This window comes from Pipistrellus hanaki (genome assembly GCF_964339955.1).
Source record: "Pipistrellus hanaki genome assembly, chromosome: 1".
In the NCBI taxonomy this organism is placed as follows: Eukaryota; Metazoa; Chordata; class Mammalia; order Chiroptera; family Vespertilionidae; genus Pipistrellus; species Pipistrellus hanaki.
The window spans coordinates 157,746,111-157,773,600 of NC_140503.1; the positions used below are offsets into that span (position 1 = coordinate 157,746,111).

Sequence of the window (27,490 nt, forward strand, 5' to 3'; positions counted from 1 at the left end):
AGATATTTACTATTGACATTCAGAAAAAGAATAACTTCCTATCAGAGGTATCAGAGAAGGCTTCTTGAAAAGGATACAACTATGTTGGACCTTGAAAAATTGATAGGATTTAAGGATGAAGGTCACAAGCAGAGGAAACTACCAAGCAAAAGCATCAGGCAGAAAATTGCAAAGCAAGGAAAGAGTGAAGGGAAGATAATGCATACAGTGGCAGATGGCCTTAAATGCCTGGCTTGTGAGTTTAGAATTGACTTGGTAGGCAGTGAGAAGCTATTGCAAGCATGTGCAAGAGATGTTTGTCCTGCTATTTTTGCTGAATCTCAACTATTAACAAACAACATGAAAACTGCTAACAAGATGAAAAACTTGTAATTATGAAAATATTGCATTTCCTCAGAAAAACAACTATAATGTTTTCAAAAAGTTATTCCAATATGTTCCTTCATAAATTTTTTGGAGTAATGAAAACTGTTATAAATATTTTATAGAGTTCATTAGGGAAACATTTTTTACTACTTTTCTCCACCCACAGTAATTGATTACACCACAGTAATCTGCATATTTTTATGTGTGAGTTGTGTTTCAGCCAATTGGTGAGGCTCATTGGTCAAGGGGACAAAATTGGTTCTTGGGAGGAGTGAAAAATCCTATTATTTTTTAAATATATATATATATATAATACAGTTATAGATATAGTACATAAATGGATATACAGCATATCTGTGGTATTACAACTTCTTGGAGTGGGTTGAGGGTGGGGACAGGAAGAAAATATTCAAAAACCCCTTGGGAAAGTGATAATGAAAGAAATTTTTGAGAAATACTAAACTAGAGAGAACAGAAATGGTACAAATTGTTCGCTTTATCTCCATTTCAGTGGCCCGCCCACTAATGCCACTGTAAACTCTAACCAGTCCTTGCCTGGTTCTCCTACCATTTGCTACAGCTAGAGCTTCAGCATAGTATCACCAGCTCTCACATGTACATCCAGCTGACACGAAATCTCTATAACACACTCAGGGCTTTTCCACAACTGAAATATTTACAAAAATACAAGTGCTGTTGCTGAAAACCTAGAAGAAAGCACAATCACTGGAACAAATCTCCAGAGTAGGATTGCTTCATCACACAAACAGTCCTTCTTAGTCTAAAACATCTTGCTCTGGGAACTTAACACTGGAGCCAAGAAAACATCAGACAGATTTGGAGTGGGGCAGCTTTTGGCTAGCAACTGCAAAAGTGACCTCACCCGGGAGAAGGCCTGAATATAAACTCCAGTCTTAGTAAACGAGGCACATCCTGCAGGTCAAATGCACAGAAATATGAAGAGGTCCAGCTGCAGCTCACTTGGACAAGAAATCAGCACACCGGGCCATTTGACGGATTGGGCTCAAAGTCTCTCCCAAGGTAAGGTCAGACAAGAGAGCAGCTACACAGTTCCCATTGCTGGTGTGTAGCCCACCCCTGTTTTCCCAAACTCAATGAGGGTTCTGTCTGAGAAAAGACAGGGACATAGGACTCCAGGGATTGATGCTAGCAGCTGCTGTGTTTACAGAGCTTGACTAAAAGGATGTGTTTCATCTCCTTGCATGAAAGTCATCATCCCTCTGAGTATATGTGAAAAGAGGAGGCGTTCTAATGTCTATTACAGAAGGCTCCATGACAATCTCCAGCAACATTCGGCTTTTATATTGGTAGCCTTCATTATTATTATTATTATTATTATTATTATTATTTATTAAACCCTAATTCAGTCATGGTTGGACAAAGCACTATGCAGATATCACCATTTTTCCTCAAAATGACACCATGAAGTAGGTATTAGTATCATCCTCACTTGACAGATATGACATGGACTCACAGAGAGGTTAGGTATTTGCCTAAGGTCACACAGTTAGAAAGTCTCAGAGCTGGGAAAGGCTCTCTGAATCCTCAATTCTCTACTATACATTTTCCAGAGAAAAAGAAGGATTTTGAGCATGGGTTCTGTCTTCCAAGGGTTTGATGGGTATAATTTAGATTGCCAGGAAGTAGAATTTATTTCTGGCAGTATTCAATGGCAACAGTAATTAGCACGATCCTATTAGGCCTGCTGAATATATTGATACTTTGTTAATTTGGTACCTGAAAGGGAGGTAAGCACAAAAGATTGAAGGTACAAGAAAATGGCAGACATTGAACTTCAACTCCTAATGTCCTTCAATTTAGAATTGATCAATTATGAATTAAAGCACTGGATATAACTATATATAACTGGATATACCATATATATATATATATATATATATATATATATATATATATATATAACTTTTATATATATAACTTTTATATATATAACTTTTATATATATAACTATATAGTTATAAATATAACTATATAGTTATATATATAACTATATAGTTATATATAACTATATAATTATATATAACTATATAACTATATAAATATATATATATATATATATATATATATATATATATATATATATATAAAACTTGTTTTTAGCTGGGACAACTAGGTTCAAACTGAACCCATAAACTAAAGAACAGAATTACTACAAATAGTTACTTTTTTGGGTTTATTGTTGTTGTTTTTTGTGTGGTATATTGTTGTGTGTTTTTTTGTTAATATTTTTGAGATTTGCTTAAGACAATATTGAAGAACAAATATCACAGATCATTTGTCATTCTCTCACAAAATATCTTTACTTAATTGCACTTCAGCCCTTTTCCATTACCTATCCACCAAGGGATGCTGTAGGAAACATCTAAAAGAAACATGATATTGCAAGGATGCTGTAAGAGTACCATTTGCTGTTTTACCTAGTGTCTTGCATGTTTTTTCTGAATTTTTTTACCTTATGAATTCTACCACTAATCATATTTATCTCATTCCTTTGGTCAACTAGAAGTTTAGAGTCAAATCTTCAACTTAACCTTGTAGTGGGTTGAAATGGGCCCCCCTCAGAAAGGTATGTTCAAGTTTCAAATCCCTGGTACCTGTGAATGAAACCTTATTTGGAAATAGGGTCTTTGCAGATGTAATTAAGATAAAGTCAAACTGGACGAGGATGGGGCATAGATCCAAATTACTGGTGTCCTTCTAGGAAAATAGGACAGAGAGATTCAGGGGTGACACATGGGGGAAGAAAGCCATGTGAGGACAAAGGTAGAGATTAGAATGATACAGCTACAAACCAAGAAATGCTGGAGATCTTTGGAAGCCACCAGAAGCCAGGAAGAGGTAAGGAAGGGTTATTCCTTAAAGCATTCTTAAGGAGCCTGTGCCTACTGACTTCAGATTCCTATCCCCTAGCACTTTGAGAAAATAAATTCCTATTGTTTTAAGCCACTCAACTTCTGGTTATTTGTTCTGGCAACTGTTAGAACCAACAGAAGTTTTTGTACTGATAAATGGCACTGCTATACCGAATTCCCAAAAAAGTGGAAGTGGCTTTGGAATTAGATAATGGATAGTAGTTGGAAGAATTTTGAGGCATATGATGAAAAAAGTCTAGATTTCCTTAAAGAGATTGTTGTTAGAAAGGTGTACGTTAAAGGAGATTCTGATAAGAGCCTAGAAAGAATTGAGAACCATAGAGAACTCTTCTTTTTTGTCATGAACAAAAAGTTGATAGAAATATAAATGTTAAAGGTAATTCTGGTGAGGTCTCAGAGGAAATGATGGGCATGCTCCTGGACACTAGAGAAAAGGCAATTCTTGTTATAAATTAGCAGGAACTTTTCTTAATTATTTTCTACTGTTGGGTAAAAAGCAAAACTTGTAAGTGATGAACCTGAATGTTGAGCTAAGGAGATTTCCAAAGTATGGGAGGCAGAGCCTGTTTCCCCTGGCTGTTTATAGTAAAACTAGAGGCCGGTGCACAAAATTTGTGCACAGGGGTGTGGTCCTTCAGCTTGTCCTGCACCCTCTCCAATCTAGGACCCCTCAAAGAATTTCCTACTGCCGGTTTACAGGGATCGGGCCTAAACTGGCAGTTGGACATCCTCTCACAATCTGGGACTGCTGGCTCCTAACCGCTCACCTGCCTGCCTGCCTGCCTGATTGCCCCTAACCACTCTGCCTGCCGGCCTGCTCACCCCTAACTACCCCTTCGCCAGCCTGATCACCACCAACGCCCCCCATGCCAGTGTGCTCACCCCCAACTGCCCCTCCGCTGGCCTGCTCACCCAAACGCCCCCCCACACTGCCCTGATCACCTCCACTGATATCCTGCTCGCCCCCAACTGGCCCCCCTGTTGGTTTGCTTACCCTCAATGGCTCTGCCCACCACCAGCTTGATCATTCACAACTGCCATCCCATCCTGGCCTGATCACCCACAACTTCCCTTCCCTCTTGGCCTCTAAGTGCCTCTACCTCAGCCCCACCACCATGGCTTGTCCAGAAGAATGTCCGGAAGGTCTCCTGGAAGACCTCCCAGTCTAATTAGCATATTATCCTTTTATTAGTATAGATTAGTATAGAGGCCTGATGGGGGCTGGCTGGTTTGCTCTGAAGGGTGTCCTGGATCAGGGTGGGGGTTCCCTTGGGCTGTGGGGTGGCCTGGGTGAGGAGCCTTTGGTGGTTTTCAGGCCAGCCATGCCCCCATGGGGTGAGGGTCCCCCGTTGGGGGGGCATGGCCAACCTGGGTGAAGGGCTGAGGGCTATTTTTAAGCTGGCCACACCTCTTCAGGGTGGGGGTCCCCTCTGGGGTGCCTGGCTGGCCTGGGTGAGGGGCTGATAGCTCCCAGCCCCTCCTTTTTTTCTTTTTTCTTTTCTTTTCTTTTTTCAGCGCCTCCTTGAGCGGAGGCCAGGGCCCACTGAAGAAAGTATCTGGGATTTATTTATCTTCTATAATTGAAACTTTGTAGCCTTGAGCAGAGGCCAGGGCTGGCTGGAAACAGGTATCTGAGATTAATTTATCTTCTATAATTGAAACTTTGTAGCCTGAGTGGAGGCTAGGGCCAGCCAAGGCGGGCAGGAAGCTTGACTTCCTCCATTGCTGGGAGCAACCCAAGTCTCCAGCTACGTGGCTGCTGCCATCTTTGTTGGGTTAATTCGCATACTCACTCTGATTGGCTGATGGGTGTAGTAGAGGTATGGTCAATTTGCATGTTTTTCTTTTATTAGTGTAGATCTGAGAGGGAAGAGGGAAGTGGAGGAAGAAGCTACTGAACAAAAATGAACCAGAACTTAATAATTTTGAAAATTCTCAGCCTTCAGATAGAAAATAAAATAAAATTAAATTAAAATTTTAAAAAATGCTCTGGGAAGAACATCAAGGGTATAGCTGGACAACCTTCTGCTACCGAGGCTTATGAATGTGACTCATGGATCCAGGCAACCTTCTCAACAGAAGCCAGGAATACAAATGGATTTATCTAGAAAGAGCTGTAGAGAACCCCCTTTTCTGATGGCTTGGACCCCTATAGAGTGCACAGGAGACCCACATGTTTCTTCAGAATGTTATACCAGCAGGAAGGGATACAGAATGAAATAAAGGCTGTCAGACTTCCAAAATTTATTATGGCTACAAACATGTGTTATTCTTCAAGGGAAAGGAAGAATGATTCCTGTTATGGACTGAATTGTGTTTCCCCAAAATTCATATCTTAAACTCCTAATCCCAGTATCTCAGAATTTGACTATGTTTGGAGATGTGACCTTTAAATTAAGTCAACAGATATGACTGATGCCCTTAGAAGAGCTTAGGCTACAGGCACACACAGAATAAAGACCATGTGAAAACATGGAGAAGAGAGTCATCTACAAACCAAGGAGAGAGGCCTCAGAAGAAACCAAACCTGCCTACATCTTAATGTTGAACTTCTAACCTACAGAACTGCGAGAAATAAATGTCTGTCATCTAAGTTACCAGTGAGTGGTATTTTGTTATAGTAGCCCTAGCAAACTAGCCCATGGTGTAAGCGAGGAGAAGGGTCCTTCCTATAGGTTTATGAACTGAATTGTGTGTCCCCCACCACTATCCCAAAATCCTATATGTTGAAGCCTTAACCCCCAGTGTGACTGAACTTTGAGATAGAGCCTTTAAAGAGTTAATTGAGATTAAATTAGGTCATAAATTGGAGCTCTACTCTAATAGGACTTGTGTTCTTATAAGAAGAGGAAGAGACACCAGGGATGCATGAGCACAGAGAAAAGGCCATGTGAGAAGACAGCCATCTGAAAGCAGAGAAAGAACTCTTGGGAGAAACCAACTCAGCTAGGATCTTTATCTTGGACTTCTGGCCTCTAGAACTGTGAGAAAATAATTTCTGTTTTGTTAGCCACCCACTGTGCTATATTTTGTTATGGTATCCTTACAAAACTAATACATGGTGTAAGTGAGGAGGGTCCTGCATGCCGGTTCCTGGCCAAGATAATTATCAACACTATTTCAATGCAACTTTCCTTCCTCTATACTCACTACCTCCTGGGGCTTTCCACTACTCCCAGGAAGCCATGCCTCCTTCTGACAAGGAATATACGCCTTGTCACCTACACCCTTAACAGACAGGAATAATATTTCTCTATGTCACCCAGAAACTTGTGCTATGTATAACAAAAAGCCTCATTTGATGCTTGAGGACTGATTTTTGAGTTCTCTAGTCCTTCACTTGAATCAGAAGATCTTAACTTCATGAAACCCGTGAATGCAGAGGTTCACAGTTGGGCTGTAGGGGCTTACCCACAGCTTTCAACAAACTCTCAAAGGGATTCATGGCATTAGAAGGTTAAAAAATGTATAAGCTTTGATGTTGACTTTCATTAAACCCTTCTTCCCAATACTGATGTTATATAGGTCAATTCATATGCAGCCATGTAACAAGTTCTTTATTAGTCTAAGTTCTCCCATCACCATTTAGACACTGGATAAATTTTTAAATCTGAGCTACAACTTTATTTGTTAAGTGAGTATTGTTGTAGGTTTATTGTCCTCAGCGTCATGAGCTGTATTTTATAAAGGACAGCTGCAAGAAACAATAAGAGTTTGGATATTTGCCCATGAACATTCCCAAAATAAAATCATACTTAAAAGACATTGTAGATTCAAGGTCCTTTTATTGTTTCAAACTAGCTTTGCCCTGGCCAGGTGGCTCAGTTGGTTGGAGCATTGTCCCATACACAAAAAGGTTGTGGATTTGGTTCTGATCAATGGTTCTCTCTCATCTATGTCTCTCTCTCTCTCCCTCTTTCTCCCTCCTTTTCTGTCTCTATTGGTGATGAAAAAGATATCCTGGGGGGTGAGGGGGTTAGGGTTTTTAAAAATATTCTATTTTCTATTTATAAACAATACAGTGAAAAAAAAAGAAATACAGTGGATCATTTTCATCGTGTTGTAGGTTAATAAGATCTAGAGAAAACATTTGGTAAAACAGAGTTGAAATTCTCAAGCTTTGCTTCCTACAAATGAACCCTCTAGGTATATATTAACATTAAAAGATAAATCCAGTTTGTTCTAATCAAATTCTTTTTTATGTTAACATAAATTTCTATAAGAAATTTCATTTCGATCACTTCATAGAAACATAAAATGCCAATTTTTGTATTAGAAAAAATATTGTCAGTTAAATCTTTTTTTTCCATTGCCCTCTAGCTAAAACTTTCTCTATATTCTCATTGGCCTAAAATAAATCACCTAAAATAAATCTCACAGAACTACCTCAAATAAGAGGGGAATGGTATTAGAATAAGGAGTTGATATTGTGGGTCCAAGAAAACATTTCCTTTAGCTAAACCAGGTAAAAATCTTGAGAAATACTTGTCCTGCATACCCTGCAATAGTCCCAACACTCCTGTGACCCTCAGGAGTGTTGGAGAAATGGTGTCTGTGTCTCCCACACTTCTCAGACCCAGATGTGCACAGAGGCCGAGAAACAAAGTCAAACACAGCCTACCCCTTTGATCTGTTCCCTAAGGAGACTTAGAGAATGTCCACACCCCAGACCTTGGCTGAGGAAAAACATCCCATTGTCTGAGGCAGAAGGACATCGCGTCATTTCATCCTGTGCCTGGAAAGGCAGCTTGAAACAAGTCATCCTGAATCTACAGACGTGAGACTCTTCCCAGCTGCGCCATGACTTGTTTTCAGTTCCTGGGCAAATTGCCCAGTTTCCTCTGCTCCCAAATTTCCCCAACTGCAAAAGAGAGATAATTCTCGTTACCTTTCTCTGGTGGTGCTCTGAAAACTAAACAGGGCAAAGGTTTGTAATGCACTGTGCTCAGAGGCAATTGTTGGAGGCAGATTTACCTAGAACTAGAGGTGGGATTTTTATTTATTTTTGTTGTCGGTTTGCTTTTGGCCTGACTTTGGCATAAATGCAGGAAATATAAATTAAATGACATTGCAACCATTCACCCCATGTTGATGAAGCACTTACAGTATGCAAAGCACATGGAGAACAGAGAGGGGGCACATTTCTACCCTCAAGGAGCTCATAGCTCACTCAGGAGGTATTATAGCCTGGAGGTTGCATAACCGAACACAGCCCCAAGCTATAGATATGGTTGTTGAAGCTTAGAAATGTTATATACCATGTCTGAGGTCATACAGTTAGGAAGTTGTTAAGCCAGCATGCAAACCCAGGATGCATGGCCTCAAAGCGTGCATACTTTATTTACCACTATACACACTTCCCTCAAGTGGGAACATACTAATACTCACCTCATATAGATTGTGAGGACCAACTGCCATATGCATTTTAAAAAAATGTCAGCAGCCCCAGCTGATTTGGTTCAGTGGATAGAGCTGTGGCCTGCAGACTGAAGGGTCCCAGGTTCGATTTTGGTTGAGGACTTAGGGCTCACTCCCCAGTAGAGGGCATGCAGGAGGCAGCCAATCAATGATTTCCTCTCATCATTGATGTTTCTATTTCTCTCTCCCTCTCACTTCCTCTCTGAAATCAATAAAAATATGTATCTAAAAAATATATATTAGCCCAGCCCTAGTTAGTTTGGCTCAGTGGCTAGAGTGTCGGCCCATGACCAAAGGGTCCCGGGCTTAATTTCATTCAAGGGCACATATTGTACCTCAATTGCTGGCTCCATCCCTGGCCCTGGTTGGGTGAGTACATGAGATAACCAATCGATGTGTCTCTCACATCAATGTTTCCCTCTGTCTCTCCCCTTTCATTCCACTCTCACTAAAAATCAATGGGGAATATCCTCTGTTGAGAATTAACAACAACAACAAAAATGTTAGCCCAGTGTATAGAGCATTATAAATGTGCAATAAAAGTAGAAGTAGCAGTAGAGATCAGGCTCATATATAAATAACAAGAACATCAAACCAAAAATAATTGCATGACTATTTATGGGAAAAATCCTTCTTATAAATCAATCATTATAGAAGGGGTTCCGTAGGGAGCTGTGTTGGAGAAGAATAGTTTGATTTGCAACATTTGTGGATCAGCATACAAGCCATCTGTAAGATGAAGGAGTAGTGCTCTATACATATGTAAATTTCTGAAGGTCATTTACAGAAAGGTTAAAGTATCTCAAGTACCCTGCTATTATTAAAATTCAGACTGCTTTCCTGAGAGTAATTTCCAATTAAGCAATGTGGAAATGCATCTGCTACAATTCTTCTCTCCTTCCTTAACCCCCACCCTTAGTTTCCTTTAGGAAGGAAAAAAACAGCATGGAGTTTCTTTTCAAAGTCTTAAAATAAAAATCCCCTAAAAGGGGATCCTGCTTATAAAACCTTTTAGAGTTGTTTGGAGGGGGAAGAAAATGCATAAAGAGCCAAGCGCTTATATTCTGGCCAAGTTATGAGCTTCTGAGAACAAGAGCTTGAGGGGAAGACTGTTAACTCCCTCCCCGTTGGTTTGCACTGCTGCTCATAAAGCTCATCGCTCCCTCGCGAGAGGCCAGCCTGCCAGAGAACTGCAGGAATCTGCAACAAAAACGATGACAGTCTGAAATACACCCGCCCGCCTGGTGCCACCCTCCTAGCTGGTCTGTCACCTCACACCCTGACTAGTTGACAGAGCAGCAGAATTTCAACTCCAGTAGTCTCAGATGTGTTTCTGTGGAGAAGCAAAGCTAATGAGGGAAGAGATTTAAAGAGTATTGGGAATTTGTCAAACTTTTATTCCCAGGCTGTGTGCAAAGAGGGGATTCAAGTTCCATTTTCTGCCAAGGCTCTGAGTCCAGCCTCCTACCTGAAGGTAAATTTTAATAAGTTTACTGTATCCTCTAATTGCATGTGCTTAATTAATTTGCATGATCTGATGAAGATATCTAAGATTTCTGCCTAATACAAAGCCATTCATTTATTTTATAAACTTTAGTTTGATTTAGAGAAAAGCTACTTAACAGGGAATTTTAACTCTTGTATTCATGTTTCCTTTTCTTCTCCAAGATTAAATAGCAAGTACTAATAAATGATGGTTTTAGTATAGAGCAAGAATACAAATGTAGAACTATTGTCAGCTAGAATTGAATTCAGATCTTGTTTAAGTCTGAACCCTAAGCTGTGTTTTGTAGAAATACTGCACTAATTATACTAAATAAATCATAATGAAAGTCTTTTTAAAAGCTTTCAAATCAAAGCAATTTGTGCATTTTCCATATGAAGTTACTCATCACCACCATTGCCCCAGTCTGTACTTAACAGCAATGCAGAAATGGAACATTATGCTTTTCCAAAAGGTAGAAAAATCCCTAATACTGTATTCACGCTTGATTATTTTTGTGACTACTTTTCCTTTCCTGATTCACTCTTATAGTTTTATGACAAATTGTCTCTTGTCTCCTTCTCTCATTTTTAAGATGTTTACACACATAACATGAAATTTCTCTAATTCCCAATGATGTCTTATTTAAGAAGGGGGGAAAGAGGGAGGGGACTTAAAGAGCTAAAGAGATTATGATAACTCTTATATTGTAAGGTACTATCATTTCTGGCTCTATCTTCTAAAATAAAAATTAAAATGCAAGTCATGCTCATTCATTCCTCCCGGTATTAGAGGTCACCCTGCAGGAGAAAGCCACGCTTTCAGCTGCCGATCGATACTGCTGATAGTATAACCAAGAGGGACTGCAGAAAGAGTATCTCTCTCCTACGGCCTTTAATCTGCAAAGAGATTAAATATGTCACCTTGGCATTGTAGCTGAGCTCTCCTCTGGCCCAGGGCCGGAGTACACTGAACAGAAATGTTCCCTCGGTCCAATGCAGCAGACTTTTTTTTTGCTTTTTTTTTTTTTTTTTTTTTTTTTAATTGCCCCTTTCTCATGGATACCAGCTTTTTCAGTTTACAGCTAAATCTTGATGGTTATGAAACATTGTTAACTCGGACTATTAAAAAAGAAAAAAGACACCCATCTTGGAAAAGATTTAAGTACATATTTCTCTTCATTCAACAAGATCTAGCAAAGCAAAGCCATGGGTTTCATCTAACTTATCATCCAATCAAAGAATGCTGCTTTCCACATTTTGGAGAAGAATATGAACATGTTATTAATAAATCTTGCCTTTTTTCTTTCAGGAAATGTCTATACAGCCATTTAGCAATTAGAGTATTGGATTTCCTTTCCAGGTCCTTTGGGATATAATCTCCTATAGTTTCTCATGAGCAGTTTCACTTATCAACTAAGTAAAAATAATAAATAGCGATGACAAAAATAAAATCAATAGCGATGTATCTGAATGACTCCAAAAAACATTATTCATTTTCTTTTCCTCTTGACTGGGTGCTATTTTTATTCAGTTGATTTGTAAGACTGTGCAAACACTGCTGTTTTAGTGAAGGTTAGCACAATGTTCAGAACATGTTGGGAATCTTTTTTCACCAAGAACATAAAAAATGTTGTTAAAAAAAAACTTCAGGTGCCCTTTAACCTCACGTATCATTCTGCAACAACACTTGGCGAAGGAGAAGGGGGCCCCATGAATCCAGGAGAATGTCCCCCGTAGACCTGGCTGCCCAAGGAGTGCCTAGCTAGGTCAGAGTCTCATTCATGCAGGGCCCACAAGGCATCTTCCCCCAAAAGCTGAGTCTGCAAAGGTGGTCCACCTGGGGCTAGCCTGGTTTGTGTCCTGGGTATCAAAAGGTAGACAGTCCTAGCCGGTCTGGCTCAGTAGATAGAGCATCTGCCTGCAGATGGAAGGGTTCTGGGTTTGATTCTAGTCAAGGGCACAGGCCCAGGTTATGGGATCGATCCCCAGTAGGGGGGCATGCAGGAGGCAGCCAATCAATGATTCCCTCTCACCATCCATGGGTGTTCCTATCTTTCTTTCCCTCTCCCTTCCTCTCTGAAATATATATATATATATATATATATATATATATATTTTTTTTTTTAAGGTAGACAGAATTTTGGAGAATAGAGTGAATGTAGGTAGGTGGTATAATAAAGTGGATTAGATCATGGATTCTGGGAGCATACGACCTGGCTTACATCTGGGCTTTACTGGGCTCTGGGCAAAAGATGCTTTGCACCTCAGTTCCCTCATTTGTGGAAATGGGGATCATAACATTAGCTGCCACCTCAGAAACATGTTATAATAATTTAGTGAAGAAAACAGCTACTCCTGGTACATATGAAGTAATCAATTGATCATAACTCTTATTAAAGCACTAGCCTACCTACATGTCCTGATTGGAACTCTGTGGAAAGGGAATTTGCACCAGGTTTTCCCTCAGGGTTTCTTCCTTATACGGACAAGCTTTGCTGTGTAATAAAATGTCAGTGCCCAGCCTCTGCCTCAGAGTCAGCACAGCAGCGTGGACAGAGCATGGGTTCAGAGTCGAACACTCTTGAATTTGAATCCTGACTCTGCCTCTTACAGGTTGTGATGTGAGCTTGGCAGTCACATCACACCTCCAAGACACAGGCTGCCCTTTTATGAAGCTGATAGTGATAACACAACCCACAACTTGCGTTGGTGTAGGAATTAAATGAGTGTTTTGTGTTTTTTAATGCCAAATATAGCTCCTGGCAGAGTACTAAACACACAGTGTTTGGTTGTGCACTTGTAATGATTTTTCTGGTAGAAATACTGGGGATCAAGAAAGAAACATTCTTTAAATGAATTATATTTTTTTACCCAAAGAAATGGGGGGGGGAATCTGACACTACTGTATTCCCCTGGGGCCTCAACATGAAGCATGTATAACTGTGAGTCTTTATGCTTCATCAATTAGTTGATTCTTAATGGCCAAGTCAAATGAAACCAAAGAGAGTTTTCTGTTTCGGATTGCCATTAGGGAGAGTGAGAAGAAATGCTGCTTTGCAGTTAATTCTCTTTTATTGGCCCACTTGGACAGGGGAGAGGGCCCCCAGCATTTCTCCTTTCTTATCTTTTCTAAAGGCAAGAATAGGGGTTTTGACTTGCTCTCGGGGGTAGTTTTCCTCTCTAACTGAAATTCAAACCAGAGGGTTTGGTTTTTGTTTTTGTAAACCTCTCCCCTATGTTCCTATCATTGAAATGTCAGCTGCTTTTTCTGGCTACATGTAGCAGGAGCAGCCTGTCGTCATAGCAATGAAAGGGTATGGAGAGACTCGAGTTTCCTGACCACTCTGTGAAATAACTCTTTGCCTGCTTTAAAATCCTTCTTTAGAAATGCAGTCTCTAGTCCTGGCTTGTTTTCTTCCTATTATGCAACCATGTTATGTATACCAATTGCAGTAGTTAAATGTTTCCTTTAAAGATTCAATGAATAGATGTTAAGAAACTGAACAAGGAAACTAGTAAAACAGTGACCAGTTAACTGTGGAGTGCAAGGGAAAAACAACTGGGAAGGCAATGAAAGAAAAAGAAAAACGACCCCACTTCATAGCACATACTTCACACCCGGAATAAATCCATTTTCCCAGTTCCCTCTGCCTCCTCCCAACTTCACAATGTGTAATAGTATGGTGGTTATCTAGGGGGATTCTGGAGCAGGCAGCCTGGGCTCGAATCCTTTCACTCATACTTTCTAGTTTATTTATCATATCCACTCTTTGCCTCCATTTTCTAATATGTAAAATAGAGATGATAACAATAGTCATACAATTATTTTGGGAATTGAATGAGATAGTGTGTAAGGCTCTTATTACAGAATCTGACCAGTGGTAATGGTTGGCTGCTAAGCTTGACAAGCTTCAGTTCCCTCTAATTATTAAATGGAGATAACAGGAAATTCTTAAGACTGTAGGATTAACTGAAATAATGACTTTAACTGCTCAGAGTGTAGTAGTTCTTTTAATATTTTTCATCATAAGGTCTAACTCTAATAGGAATGGCTTTTTTCCAAGTTGGAATCTCCCAGTAATAAATGAAGGCCTGATAAGCATTTATGCTAACAAATGAATAATATGCTAACTAGATTGGATAGACCAGACATCTTCCGGACATTCTTCTGGACAAAGCCAAGGTGGTGTGGCCCTGGCAGAGGCAGTTAGGGGCAATCAGACTGGCAGGGGAGAGTAGTTATGGGTGATTAGGCCAGTAGGGGAGAGTGGTTAGGGGCAATCAGGCAGGCAGGCAGGCAGAGGCAGTTAGGGGTGATCAGGTAGTCAGGCAAGTGAGCAGTTAGGAGCCGGAGGTCCTAGATTGCAAGAGGGATGTTCGACTGCCAGTTTAAACCTAATCCCACCTAAACTGGCAGTCGGACATCTCTTGTCCTGGATTGGAGGGTGCAGGCTTAGCTGAGGGCGTGCACAAATTTCAAGCACTGGGCCTCTAGTTATTGTATAAGTGTGCGCCACTGAATTCCCAAAGAGAAAAAAAATAAATGTGGTGGGGTTTTTTACATTTATAAAGAGTTAAAAAATTCTTCTCATTCTAATTAACATTCTCGTATTTCATGAAATAATTTCGTTAAAGCTTTCTATATGCATCTCTAAATCAGTGCCTTGTTCACTGGATCCACTCTGTACTTGTTTCATGCAAGGGTGTCATCAATCCTCTGAATGTTGTTTATAGAATATGTCTTAAAAAGCTGCTGATGCTGCACATTGGATCTGCAAGCAGGAATTCTCATTCTCTGGTGAGGATCTCTACATGTAATTGCTTACTCTGCTGCTTTTACCAGTGCTCTTTAAAAGGGCTTATTTGAATCCACCGTAGTCTGTAAAGTGTGGCTTTCTAAAATTGTTCAGTTTCAACATTTGCAATGAAGTCATACCTCAAGAATAATTACTAATCTGCTTTTAATATCTTTATCTCTTTTTTTATTGTCATGGTGACAGTCTTACGAACAAAAATGAGGATTTTAGAGATCATCTTAGGCTGTTTTCATGAAATGGTACTTTGTTGTTCAAAATGAAGTAATTGAGAAAACAGCCTTTAATACGAGAGACCTCGGAATTACTGGAATATAAAACAAATCCCTCTTTTTTATAGCATGATTTTAGGGGGTGAAATTTTTCAATTATTTTTAATGTGCATTGTATATAATTATACACTGAAGTAAGTGCTAAGAAGGCAACGCACTTTTGTTTTAAGAAAGTATATGAAGAGCTGAAACTGGTTTGGCTCAGTGGTAGAGGGTCGGTCTGTGGACTGAAAGGTCCCAGGTTCGATTCCGGTTCAAGGGCATGTACATTGGTTGCGGGCACATCCCCAGTAGGGGGTGTGCAAGAGGCAGCTGGTCGATGTTTCTCTCTCATTGACGTTTCTGGCTCTCTGTCCCTCTCCCTTCCTCTCTGTAAGAAATCAATAATATATATTTAAGAAAAAAAAAGAAAGAAAAGAAAAGAAAGTATATGAAGAGCCTGACCTCTGCTCAAGGTCAGTGGTGACTTTCCTTGATCCAAAGGTTAAATAAGGTTAACTCTGTGGTGTGGATGTGTGTGGATGTTGGATGGTGGTAGTTGGGGTGAGTGGATGCTGGCAGGAGGATTCCGAGAGGGCAAACACTTCGTACAAAGACCCTGCAGCAGGAGGGGTCCTGGCCTATTCCAGGAACAAACAGGAGAAGGTCAGCTCCTCTGCACAAAGGGCAGTGCAATGAGAAATGCAGATCCCAAGCAACTCCCCATAATGTCCTCTTACCTGAGTACTATAGGTGTTTATCCTCTCCTTGATTTCATGTGTATCTTTAACATTTTTGTTGAATTCTGGTTAGAGTTAAAATTCTTATAGGTATGATCCATGTTTAACACTAGCTCAGACCCACATGGTGAAAAGTTCAGTTATGAAGAATGAAGGTCAGAGCTCCAGAAAAGTCTATCCTTTGAGTATATTATATACACACACAGGGCTGGACATCTTGATGTCAGACAGTGGTGACTCAACCGAGAACTCGAAATAGAGCATCTTTTTTAATCCTTCAGATGACTTTAACCCCAAGCTGTAGAGCTCTCCCAAGAGACTCATTAATATTCTAAAAGCCCTAAAGCATCAGTGTTAACTCCAGATCAGATAATAGCAGGTATATGTTAGCCAAAATAAGACTAAAGGATTTTCTCTCTAATACCAAAGGCTTTGGCTATCAGATAAAGATAGGGTGAAGGAGAAGGGTCTGAGTCTGACTATGAAGCACTTACAATAATCATTCTGTTTACTACATTTCCCTGAAAGGAAATTTTTTCATAGTTATAATAATTACTAAAAATAGAAGCCTATACAGGCTTCCTCTGATATGAACGAATTCAACAGAAGATACCTGTCTTTATTTGGAAGTGTGAATGTACATACTCCAGGAGGTGATATGCCAATAGTAAGAAGAAAAATAACATAATGGGGGAAACCTCTCCTTCTTCTAGGGTGTGCGGTATGTTTTTCACCTTGAGACCAGAGAGGGTGAACAATCAAGTACTACCCATCTGCCTTGAAAACCAAACATGCAGAAGCAAGCTTCCTTGGTCCTGAAGGAAAGGAGGAGGACTTGTAAGGTTGACTGAGGTTGCCAACCAAGAAGCCAATGACTGGAGAGGAACTCAGGCAAAATGAAGAAAATTCAATTATAGAAGGACTTAGAGATAACCCCCAGCACTGAAATGTCCTGGAGTCATTGATATGACCAATACAGAGAGGGAAAACAATAGTCCCCAAGCCTGTTCCTCCCTTTGGAGGCATAGATGGCCACTCAAGCTCAGTGGTCAGACTGTTTGTTAAATGCTTGAGAGAAAAGGAAAGAGAAGGAAGGTAAAAAGAGAGGAGAGGTATAGTGAGATAAGAAGTGCTCAGTGGAGACAAATGGTTAGGGTAAGCAGATTTAAGTGGCAAGATAACACCAGGAACTTCAAAAATAACATTTACCATATTAAATGTAAATTTAAAAGAATGTTCTAAATTAATTATGTTAATGTTCTTTAAAAGCTACAGAAACTGACTAAAAATCAAATACAAAAATCTACTCTGAACTAATCTTATTCTAATTTAAACTTCTAGAAACTATTATAGAAACTAAAATGGAACCAATGACAAATAAGAACTCAAAATGAACCAGATTACCCAAAGCCTATTCTGGGTTTTTGTGTGCAAATTCAATTCTAACTCTAGGTGGAGAGTGATGTTCTAGGCAGTGGCCACGGTTTGCTGCTCTGTTGACTAATGAGTTTGCCGACCACTGGCCTAGACTCTCGATTCCAATCATTACAGGCTGTTGTTGTTCCTTGTGAATAGGCCCCTATTCTAGTGGTTGTCAAACTCATTAGTCAACAGAGCCAAATATCAACAGTACAAAGATTGAAATTTCTATTGAGAGCCAAATTTTTTAAACTTAAACTTTTTCTAACACAACTTCTTCAAAATAGACTCGCCCAAGCCATGGTATTTTGTGGAAGAGCCACACTCAAGGGGCCAAAGAGCCGCATGTGGCTCACGAGCCACAGTTTGCCGACCACAGTGCTAGGGCAGTGGTTCTCAACCTTTCTAATGCTGCGACCCTTTAAATACAGTTCCTCATGATGTGGTGGCCCCCAACCATAAAATTATTTTCGTTTCGGCCCTGCTAGAGGTTCTTAACCTGTAGGTTGAGAACCTCTGTTATAGAGCCTAAGACCATCAGAAAACACAGATATTTACATTACGATTCATTAACAGTAGCAAAATTACAGTTATGAAGTAGCAACGAGAATAATTTTATGGTTGGGGGTCACCACAACATGAGGAACTGTATTAAAGGGTCGCAGCATTAGAAAGGTTGAGAACTACTGTACAAGGGTGTTCCAAACTTTAAGTGCCCTCCCTTTCTCTGGGAGATAGAAATTTTAAGACATCAGTAATCAGAGGGTTTCATTCACAGAAATGTCCTATGTTCCCTACCAAAAGCAATGTCTAAGGAATATTTGCTCTTACATGCATTGCTTTCCTACCCCCACCTGAAGGGCCATGCACTCCGTCTTGGAGGTGCTGGACACACGCATAGCCTTTCTGCCTGTGCCTTTCAGGCCAATCTCTGCAGGCTTGCCTGGGCCACCTCTCCAGCTACAGGAAAAATATCCAGGCCCTTTTCCTTATTTTTTCCAGGGAAAGAACTTGTAGGCCTGCTGAGAAATCTAATTACAACCTCCTGTCATGGTGAAATCCAATTACAACCTCTCCCATGGTGAGAGCCAATCCTTTTGATGTAAAAGGAAGCAAAATAAAGAGGTTTCAAGCAGAGGATGTGCCGGTGTTCTATTTTTCCCTCTGAAGCAACTAGACAGAAAGGTTGCCGTGACCTTGGATTGCTTGGCTTGGAAACAATGGTCATGATCTATTACTACCCCAACTCCCGTAAGAAGGAAAAATGTTTTCATATCTAATGCAGGATTTTTCTGAGGATTTTTTAAGGATTTATTTGATGGGCAAAACAAATTCTGAACCACTCTCTGTACACCATTTTTTATTCAGTCAGATAACTTCTCTTATTGAAGTTGGAATGTAGTGTTAGACAAAAAAAAAAAAAAAAAAAAAAAAAAGGTAGTGAGTAATTTAAGCCTCCTATAAGCTGTTTCTGACATCTTCAATGTTCTGAGCCACCCTCTCAGCCAATCTGCTTGCTTGAGGATAATGAAGAAATGCAGTGCTGCTGGGAGAGGTGTCTCCCAAAATCTCTAACACTGAATTCAGAAAAATGGAGGCAGTTACCAAAATAGTCATTTATGGAAACATATTTTATAAGGACATAGCATAAGTCTATAATTGCTGAAGCAATAAAGTTACTTACTGCATTCTAATCAAATCTCTATCACCACTATGTAAGCATTGTAATCTATTGAATGAAACCCAAAGTTGTAGCTTATCCCCCCCCACACACACACAAAAAAAATGGGCAAAATCTTTAGAAGGAGCATTCAGTCAACTAATACATTATTTATGAGTACAGTGAGAAGTGGTAGATGTTTTATTTTATTGTTGTTGTTGTTTTCATAGGATGAAGTTTATTCTAGGTTTAATAAAAGTGCTATGCCTGTACTGTTAATAAAAGTAAATAAAGAGGGATAAGAATCTACCATTGAGAGTGACCCTCAAATAGCTTTGAAAGCAAAGCATTTTTAAATACTTGATTCAATTTGAGTTACCTAATCATTCATATAAAATTATAGGAACCCAGTAGGTAGGTGGCCTGAGATCTATAAAAGTTAGAAAAATTGAATCTTGATTAGGGATCAGTGAAAATCTGTGACTGCTTTTAAGATGTGTGTGGTCAGATCTTCACACACTCTTAGCACATTGGAATCATTTTTTTAAATAAATCTTTATTGTTCAGAATATTACAGATGTTCCCTTTTTTCCCCCATAGCTCCCCTCCACCTAGTTCCCACTCCATCCCATGACCTTACCCACCCCTCACTGTCCTCGTCCATAGGTGTACGATTTTTGTCCAATCTCTTCCCTTACCCCCACACCCCTCCTCCCCCCGCCCCCGAGAATTGTCAGTCCACTCACTTTCTATGCCCCTAATTCTATTATATTCACCAGTTTATTCTGTTCATCAGATTTTTTATCCACTTGATTTTTAGATTCACTTGTTGATAGTTACGTATTTGTTGTCACTTTGTTGTTCATAATTTTTATCTTTACCTTTTTCTTCTTCTTCCTCTTCTTAAAGAATAGCCTTCAGCATTTCATGTAATACTGGTTTAGTGGTGATGAACTGCTTTAGCTTTTTCTTGTCTGTGAAGCTCTTTATAGGACCTTCAATTTGACATGACAGCTTTGTTGGGTAGAGTATTCTTGGTTGTAGGTTCTTGCTATCTATCACTTTGAATAATTCTTGACACTCCCTCCTGGCCTGCATTACTTTCTGTTGAGAAATCAGCTGACAGTCATATGGGTACTCCCTTGTAGGTAGGTTTTCTCTTGCTGCTTTTAATATTCTCTCTTTATCTTTTGCCCGTGGCATTTTAATTATGATGTGTCTTGGTGTGGTCCTCTTTGGATTTCTCTTGTTTGGACTTCTCTGTGCTTCCTGGACTTGTAAGTTTATTTCTTTCACCAGGTAGGGGAAGTTTTCAGTCATTATTTTTCAAATAGGAATTCAATATCTTGTTTTATCTCTTCTTCTGGCACCCCCATAATTCGGATGTTGGTATACTTGAAGTTGTCCCATGGGCTCCTTACAATATCTTCATATTTCTAGATTCTTTTTGCTTTTCCAGTTGGGTGTTTTTGCTTCCTCATATTTCAAATTGTTGATTTGATTTTCTGGATTCTCTAGTCTACTGTTGAATCCCTCTATATATATATATATATTTTTTTTTTTTTAATTTTAGTCAGTGTATGCTTAATTTCTGACTGGTCCTTTTACTTTTTTTTTTTTTTTTTTTTTTTTTTTTTGCATTCTCACTAAGATCCTTGAAGGTCTCACTAAGTTCTTCAGAGGTTTCTAGAAGATTCTTGAGTAACATTGTAACTGGTTTTGAACTCTATATCCAGTGATTTGCTTTCCTTCACTTCTTTCATTTGTGACCTGTTTCTTTGTCTCCACATTTTGACTGCTTCCCTGTGTTGGTAGAGTGAGCTTGTGTGGTAGGTGTCCTCTAAGACCCAGTGGCTCAGCCTCCCCAGTCACCTGAAGTGGACACTCTTGCTGTACCCCTTTTTGAAATCACTGGGAAGAATTGAACTCTAGGCCAACTGGTTGTGAGGGCCAGATGTGTCTACAATAGAAGAATTGCTATGCTGCAGACACCCTTATGGGGCAGGACTTGCATCAGTGAGGCTTTGGTGCTCACTGAGTCTGCCCCTTGAGTGTGTTGCTTAAGGATGTGTAGAGTTGTAATGTGGTATGGTCTCACACTGACCACTGGGTACACTGGCCCTTGGATCTCCAAGAAGGTGCAAAGTCAGCCACTATCTGAGGCCACTCAGCAGGAGCTACAGAGAGATCTGCAGATTCCTTCTCTTTGTTTGGAGTTTGGAAGTGCCAGACGAGGCCCAGCTATTAATCAAGGCAGGCTGCTGCTGCCAAGCCTTGGGTCTTCTTTTGGAAGCTTTGGAATGCTCTGACCCAGCTGCAGTTTGTTATGTTTCAAGCTGCAAAAGGACAGGCCATTCATATGCAAAAGCCACTGTGCACAGCGTGAATGGAATTGTAAATTGTGCAGGGCAGGGTCTCAGGGAATCACCAGGACAGAACAAACAGCAATGGCTGCCAGTCAGCCCCGCAGCAGAGAGGTCCCTGCATCTCAGCATCTCGCACCCCTGTACAGGAACAACGACCGCTGCAAGCACTTCTGAGAGAAAGCCGCCCTCACATTCCTGTCCTGATGCCAGACAGTACAGTTTTTCCCTGTATGAGTCTGGGTCCTCAGAGTTTCACTAGGAACTGGAGTTCAGAGCAATCAGGAGTTTGTAACTCCCTCCCAATTGAAAAAAAACAACAACAACACACCCAGTTGCCAGCTCGTATTGTGCAAGTCTCTGTACCTTAGCACCTCCACACCTCCTATCAGTCTCAATGCACTTTTTTCTTTCCTTCTAGTTGTAGAACTTACACTTAGCCAACTTTCCCATGGTTTTGGATGATCATTGTTTTGTCTTTTAGTTTTGATGTGGTTGTGAGAGGCAGCAAGTACAGGTGTTTACCTATGCTGCCACCTTCATTTTCCTTCCAGGTTAATCCATTGGAATCATTTTTAACTCTCAAGTTAAATCAAGAGAATTCCCCAACCTTTTATGTAGACCAAACAACTTTGAGCTAACTCTAAGCAACACAACATTCTATTGGAATTCAGACGAAACAAAACACAAAGGCTAAACCCCAGGTGTCTTCTTTCCCTCTTTTTTATTACCTGATCCCCAATTCTAGTACACAATGAAGACTTCATAGTGAAGTGCAATGTAAGCTCTTTCTAAGAAAACTGTTCAGTAATTTATTTAAAAAAAAACAAAAAACTTTATTGTAGAAAGTATGCTCCTTTGTCCCCCTTTGCTTCTAACCCACCTCCAACCCCTGCCTTAGGCCTACACCACCCTATGGTCTGTGTCCATTGGTTTTATATATATATATATGCATACAAGTTCTTTGATTGAGCTCTACACACCCACCCACACCCACCTTTCCTCTGAGATTTGACAGTCTGTTCCATGCTTTATCTCTAGATCTATTTTGTCCATCAGTTTCTTTTGTTCATTAGATTCCACATATGAGTGAGATCATATGATACTTGACTTTCTCTGACTGGCATATTTTGCTTAGCACAGTACTCTTTCCAGGTCCCTCATGCTATCTCAAAAGGTAATAGATCCTTCTTTTTTACAACTGCATAGTATTCCATGTAAATGTACCACAGATTTTTTGTCCACTCATCTACTATTGAGCACTTGGGTTGTTTCCAGATCTTAGCTATTGTAAATTGTGCTGCTATGAACATAAGGTGCATACATTCTTTCTCATTGGTGTTTAGGGTCTCTTACAATATATTCCTAGAAGTGGGATCATTGGGTCAAGTGGCAGTTCCATTTTTAATTTTTTGAGGGAACTCTATAATGTCTTGCATAGTGGTTGCAACAGTCTGCATTCCCACCAGCAGTGTACTAGGGTTCCCTTTTCTCCACATCCTCACCAGCGCTTATCATTTGTTGGTTTCTTTTTATATATTTTTTTTCTTCTTTATTGATTAAGGTATTACATATGTGTCCTGATTCCCTATATTGGGTGCATATATATTTACCAGGGTTATGTCCTCTTGTTGGATCAATCCCTTTAGTATTATGTAGTGACCTTTATTGTCTCTTGTAATAGCCTTCATTTTGAAGTCTATTTTTCCAGATATGAGTATTGCTACCCCAGCTTTTTCTTTTTTCATTTCCATTTGCATGGAAAACTTTTTTCCATCCCTTCTCTCTCATCCTGTGTGAGTCTTTTGTTCTGAGATGGTTCTCTTGTAGACACATAGATATTTGGGTCATGATTTTGTATTCATTCAACTACCCTATGTCTTTTGATCAGAGTATTTAATCCATTTACATTTAAGATTATTATTGATGGGTACTTATTTATTGCCATTTTAATTCTGTATCTCTCTCTATCTCTCTCTCTTTCTCTCTTCTCATTACAGCAGCTTCTTAGCATTTCTTACACAGTGATGGTTTGGTGGTGATAAGCTCATTTAGCTTTTTTTTTTTTTTTTTTTTTGCCTGGAAAGGTCTTATTTTACCATCTATTTTGAATGATAACCTTGCTGGATATAGTAATATTGGTTTCAAATCCTTGCTTTTTCATTTCCTTAAATACTTCATATCATTCCCTTTTGGCCTGAAGCATTTCTGATTAAAAAATCAGCTGATGGACTATGGGAGCTCTTTTGTAGGTAACAAACTGCTTTCTCATACTGCCTTTAAGATTTTCTCTCTTTATCTTTAATTTTTGGCATTTTAATTATGATGTGTCTAGGTGTGGACCTGTTTGAGTTCTTGCTTTGGAACTCTCTGTGCCTCCTGAACTTTTGTGACCTTTTCTTTCACCAGGTCAAGGATGTTTTTTGCCATTGTTTCTTCAAACACATTCTCTATTCCTTGCTCACTTTCTTCTCCTTCTAGTACTTCGATAATGTAATTATTGTTATTTCATGTTGTCCCACAGCTTCCTTAAATTGTTGTTTTTAATTGTTATTTTCTTTCTTGGTTCTCTGAGCAATTTTTTTCTATCCCATCTTTTAATTCATTGATCCAGTCCTTGGCTTTCCTTAATCTTCTGTGTATTCCTTCCATTGTTTTTTTTTTTTTTTAGTGCTATGTAATTCTTCATAGTTACTATATCTTTTCTCATGCTATTGAGCATCCTTGCCATCATTATTCTGAACTCTATGTCTGATAAAGTTCTTATCTCCAGTTCATTTAGCTCTTCTTCTAGAGAATTCTATTATTCTTTCATTTTGGGATTTTTTTTTTTTCACCTCCCCATTTTGGCTGCCTGTTTGGGTTTGTGTCTATATATTAGGTAGATATGCTCTGATTCTCAACGTCAGACATTGTTCCTGATACCCTATTTGGGGCAATCAGCAATCCACAGCTCTTGGCTCCTTCTGATGGGGCTGGGTGCCTTTGGAAAGGACAAATATGTATACCAAGGTCTGCTTTTCTTAGCCCTGGGCCCCAGATTAGATCAGGCAAAGATTCAAAGCCTCCAGAGACCTGCCTCTTCCTATAGCCTGCATGTTATTCAGTCCTGATTAGCCTCAGGCTATCAACCATAGGATGAAATGGGTAGGGCAATTGCTTCTGCCTGCTGGTTTATCATTCCCAGTCCCTTAATGGATCGCAGAAACTCCACAGAGTGGAGCAAGGGTTTTTCCAATAGAGTGGGCAATTGTTCCTTCCTTACCCCCAGGCAAAAGCTGCCTAAATGGTAAAGGTCAGAAAGACATCCTCTGCAGTGTGAGGAAATGACTTGGCACAGTAAACCAGTGTGTCCACCTTCCGAGCTCTAACCCCAGAGCCTGCAACCCTGGCTTCTGCTCACACAGCTCCAGTTCACTCTGTCCTCTCTCTGCTGGACCCAAGGTGAGTGGCTGCACATGAAATTTTCTGCCTTGGCCCTTTAAGAGGGCACATGCATTCCCAGCCATCTCTCTCTGGCAGACTGCAACTCTGTGCTTTTCACAGACAGATGTTCTATGGGCACCTTTCTTAGTTCTGGTGTTCTGGGCTGGGGAACCCAGGTTGGGGTTTAGACCCAGAGTTCTCAGTGGGAACCCCCCACAGCTGAGATATCCCTACAGAACTTGAGCTGCTGCCTGTGGGAATCCATGCCTCTGCCCTCCCTACCAGTCTCTATGTGGTCTCCGCTTTCCTTTCTTGGTTATCAGGGTTCCTTCCAGCTAATCTTCAATTGATTTTTCAGGATGCTTTCTCTGTGGTTTAGCTATAATTTCAGTATGGGCCTGGTAATGTGTCAGTGTAGCTTCCACTTACTCCACCGCCATTTTGGAATCCCCCTTCAGTGATTTCTTAAAGGTAGAGAAATACTAAAAATATTTGTTTTAATTGGGGAAGGTTTTGGGTTAAAGCTTGGTACTCCTAATGTTCTTGTATTTAGTAGCTTCTTAGAAAGGCATGGGAGAAGTAGGGGTGGAGTACCAGCATCAGCTCACTGATAAAAAAAACATCTAATTAATGTCTTGGTATGATCTGAAAACAATTTCTAGCCCATGCTTACTCTATGTTTGGTTCTTTGTTGTTTTATTTTTCTCAAATCCTATGTGTGTGGATAACCACAGTAAGGTCTGAGGTTGTGGTCATGGCTGGAGGTGGCTAACTCCCCTTAAGCTTCCCAGAATTTTGATAACAGGGCTGATATCTCTAGGGATCCATAGCCTAGTTTTTAAATGTGGTGTGCATAAGTAGTGCCATAAAAATAAATTAGTCATTGTCCAAAAAGAATTAACAACAGATTGCCTTGCATAGTATTATTTACCCTAAATATAGCTTTGTTTCAATTTAGCTAGTTAGACTACTTTTGATTAGTTACAAATTTCTACATGTTCTAAGACTAACCACCCAAACCCAGTATTTTTAGAACAATGTTTAAAATGTTCAGTCAAATTGAGCTAATGAATTGGGTTCCCTCTGGGGTGGGAAGAGAAAAGAACAGAGGGACTAATTTACTTCCCAATGTTCCAGATGAATCCAGTGTCATAACATTCTGTGCTGAGTCATTTTCTCATACTGCAGAGGACTGCATAAAAGGAGAAATGGGAGTACCACAGAGTGACACATGCCTTGTTCAGACACAAAATGCTCTCAGAGCTGTTTCCCATCGTTCCTTCTAAATCTCTTTAATTCCAAGCACCTTCAAATCTTGTGATTATATCAGTGAAATCATCTTCATTGAGTGCTGATCACATTTTAATATCTTATAGTTTTTGATTTCCCCAAAGATGAGGCTTGGCATGCTCCATTGAAAAAGAAAAATGTACACCCACTAAGGCAATGTAGGTAAGGAAAAACGTTTTCCTCTACACTCTTATGTTCAGTAATTGGGCCCTGCAAATTAAACTGACAAGAGACAGGTTAACGGAAGAAAATGAACTGCTCATGTGCCCATAGGAGCCAGCAAAAGCACTAACTCCCTAAACTGTTAAAGTTAGATGCTTATATATCTAACTTAGTAGGGGAAAGGGAAGGGGGAGAAATGACTTCTGTGGGAAAAACAAAAATATATCTTTAGGAAATACAAATGGATGTTTAGACCAAATGAGAGATAAGAGCATGTGTAACGTTTTTCCGTGGAGGTGTAAATGGTTTTTCTGTCTTATTCTGAGTAAAAAAAAGTTCCCCTGTAAAGGGATTCATAGTAGGTTTACTCATGTCTTCTCATTCCTGGGAGTAGATGTCATTCCCAAGGAAATTTATGGCAGTTCTCACTTCTCAGAAGTTCCTACTTTTAGTTGGATAAGGAAAGCTCCAAAAAAACTTCCTTTTGCATCTGTTGGATCTCAAATGTCTTTGACTTAAAATAATGTTGATACCATCGCTAAGGCTCCAAATAGGTCCCACAGCAACCATGAAAAGACTGAAACAGGGCAGCACTGAGGAGCAGGGGGCAACTTTGTTGGCAGGAGATCTGAAAATATCCAAACCCATGAATCCTAAACTTAGAATCAAGAGTGATATTGGTCCAGGTCTCAACAAGGAAATGATAGATCCGAGGGGGCGGGGGGGGGGGGGGGGGGGGTGGATTAGGGACTGGAGGAGAGTGTAATTAAAGGACTATTTACCAAAGTGTAGGCAGAATATGGAGCAGCTACAAGAGGCTGTAGGAATAAGCTAGTAAGAATTAAGCTTGTAGGATCCAGAAATGGGAGCATTTTCTGAACTCAGACAGAAAATGTTGTGTGGAGGTCACTGAGAGGGGCTGTGACCTTCAGGAGAGGGACTCAGTCACAGAGAAGGAGCTGGGAAAATACATATTCTGATTTAATCTCCTCCTTTCCTCAACTATCTCCCCATTGGCCAAGCCCAACATAAACCTTCAGGCATGAGAACCTGATTATGCAATTCATACAGGCCCTGGACAGCTCAGGGTGGATAAAGCTGGATAGTGGCTATTGAGTGAATCTGTGGGAACAAATGAAAAATATCTAGATATTCAGAGAAAAACACTCTCTTCCCCATGT

The 27,490-nt window shown here is 39.9% G+C and overlaps 1 protein-coding gene across 2 annotated transcripts in view; it reads left to right on the forward strand.

The window, feature by feature from the left end:
* The first annotated feature begins 1,181 nt into the window (after nt 1-1,181).
* SPARCL1 (SPARC like 1) overlaps nt 1,182-27,490 on the forward strand; it is a 55,882-nt gene continuing 29,573 nt past the window's right edge. The window contains exon 1 of one of the 2 annotated variants that reach the window (XM_084881990.1): nt 1,182-1,407. In XM_084881990.1, the coding sequence (XP_084738116.1) occupies nt 1,311-1,407 (97 nt within the window). In that variant the 5' untranslated portion in view covers nt 1,182-1,310. Of the gene's footprint in view, nt 1,408-9,646; nt 10,174-27,490 lie in introns of those variants that run through there. The other variant, XM_084881991.1, reaches the window with a different exon arrangement.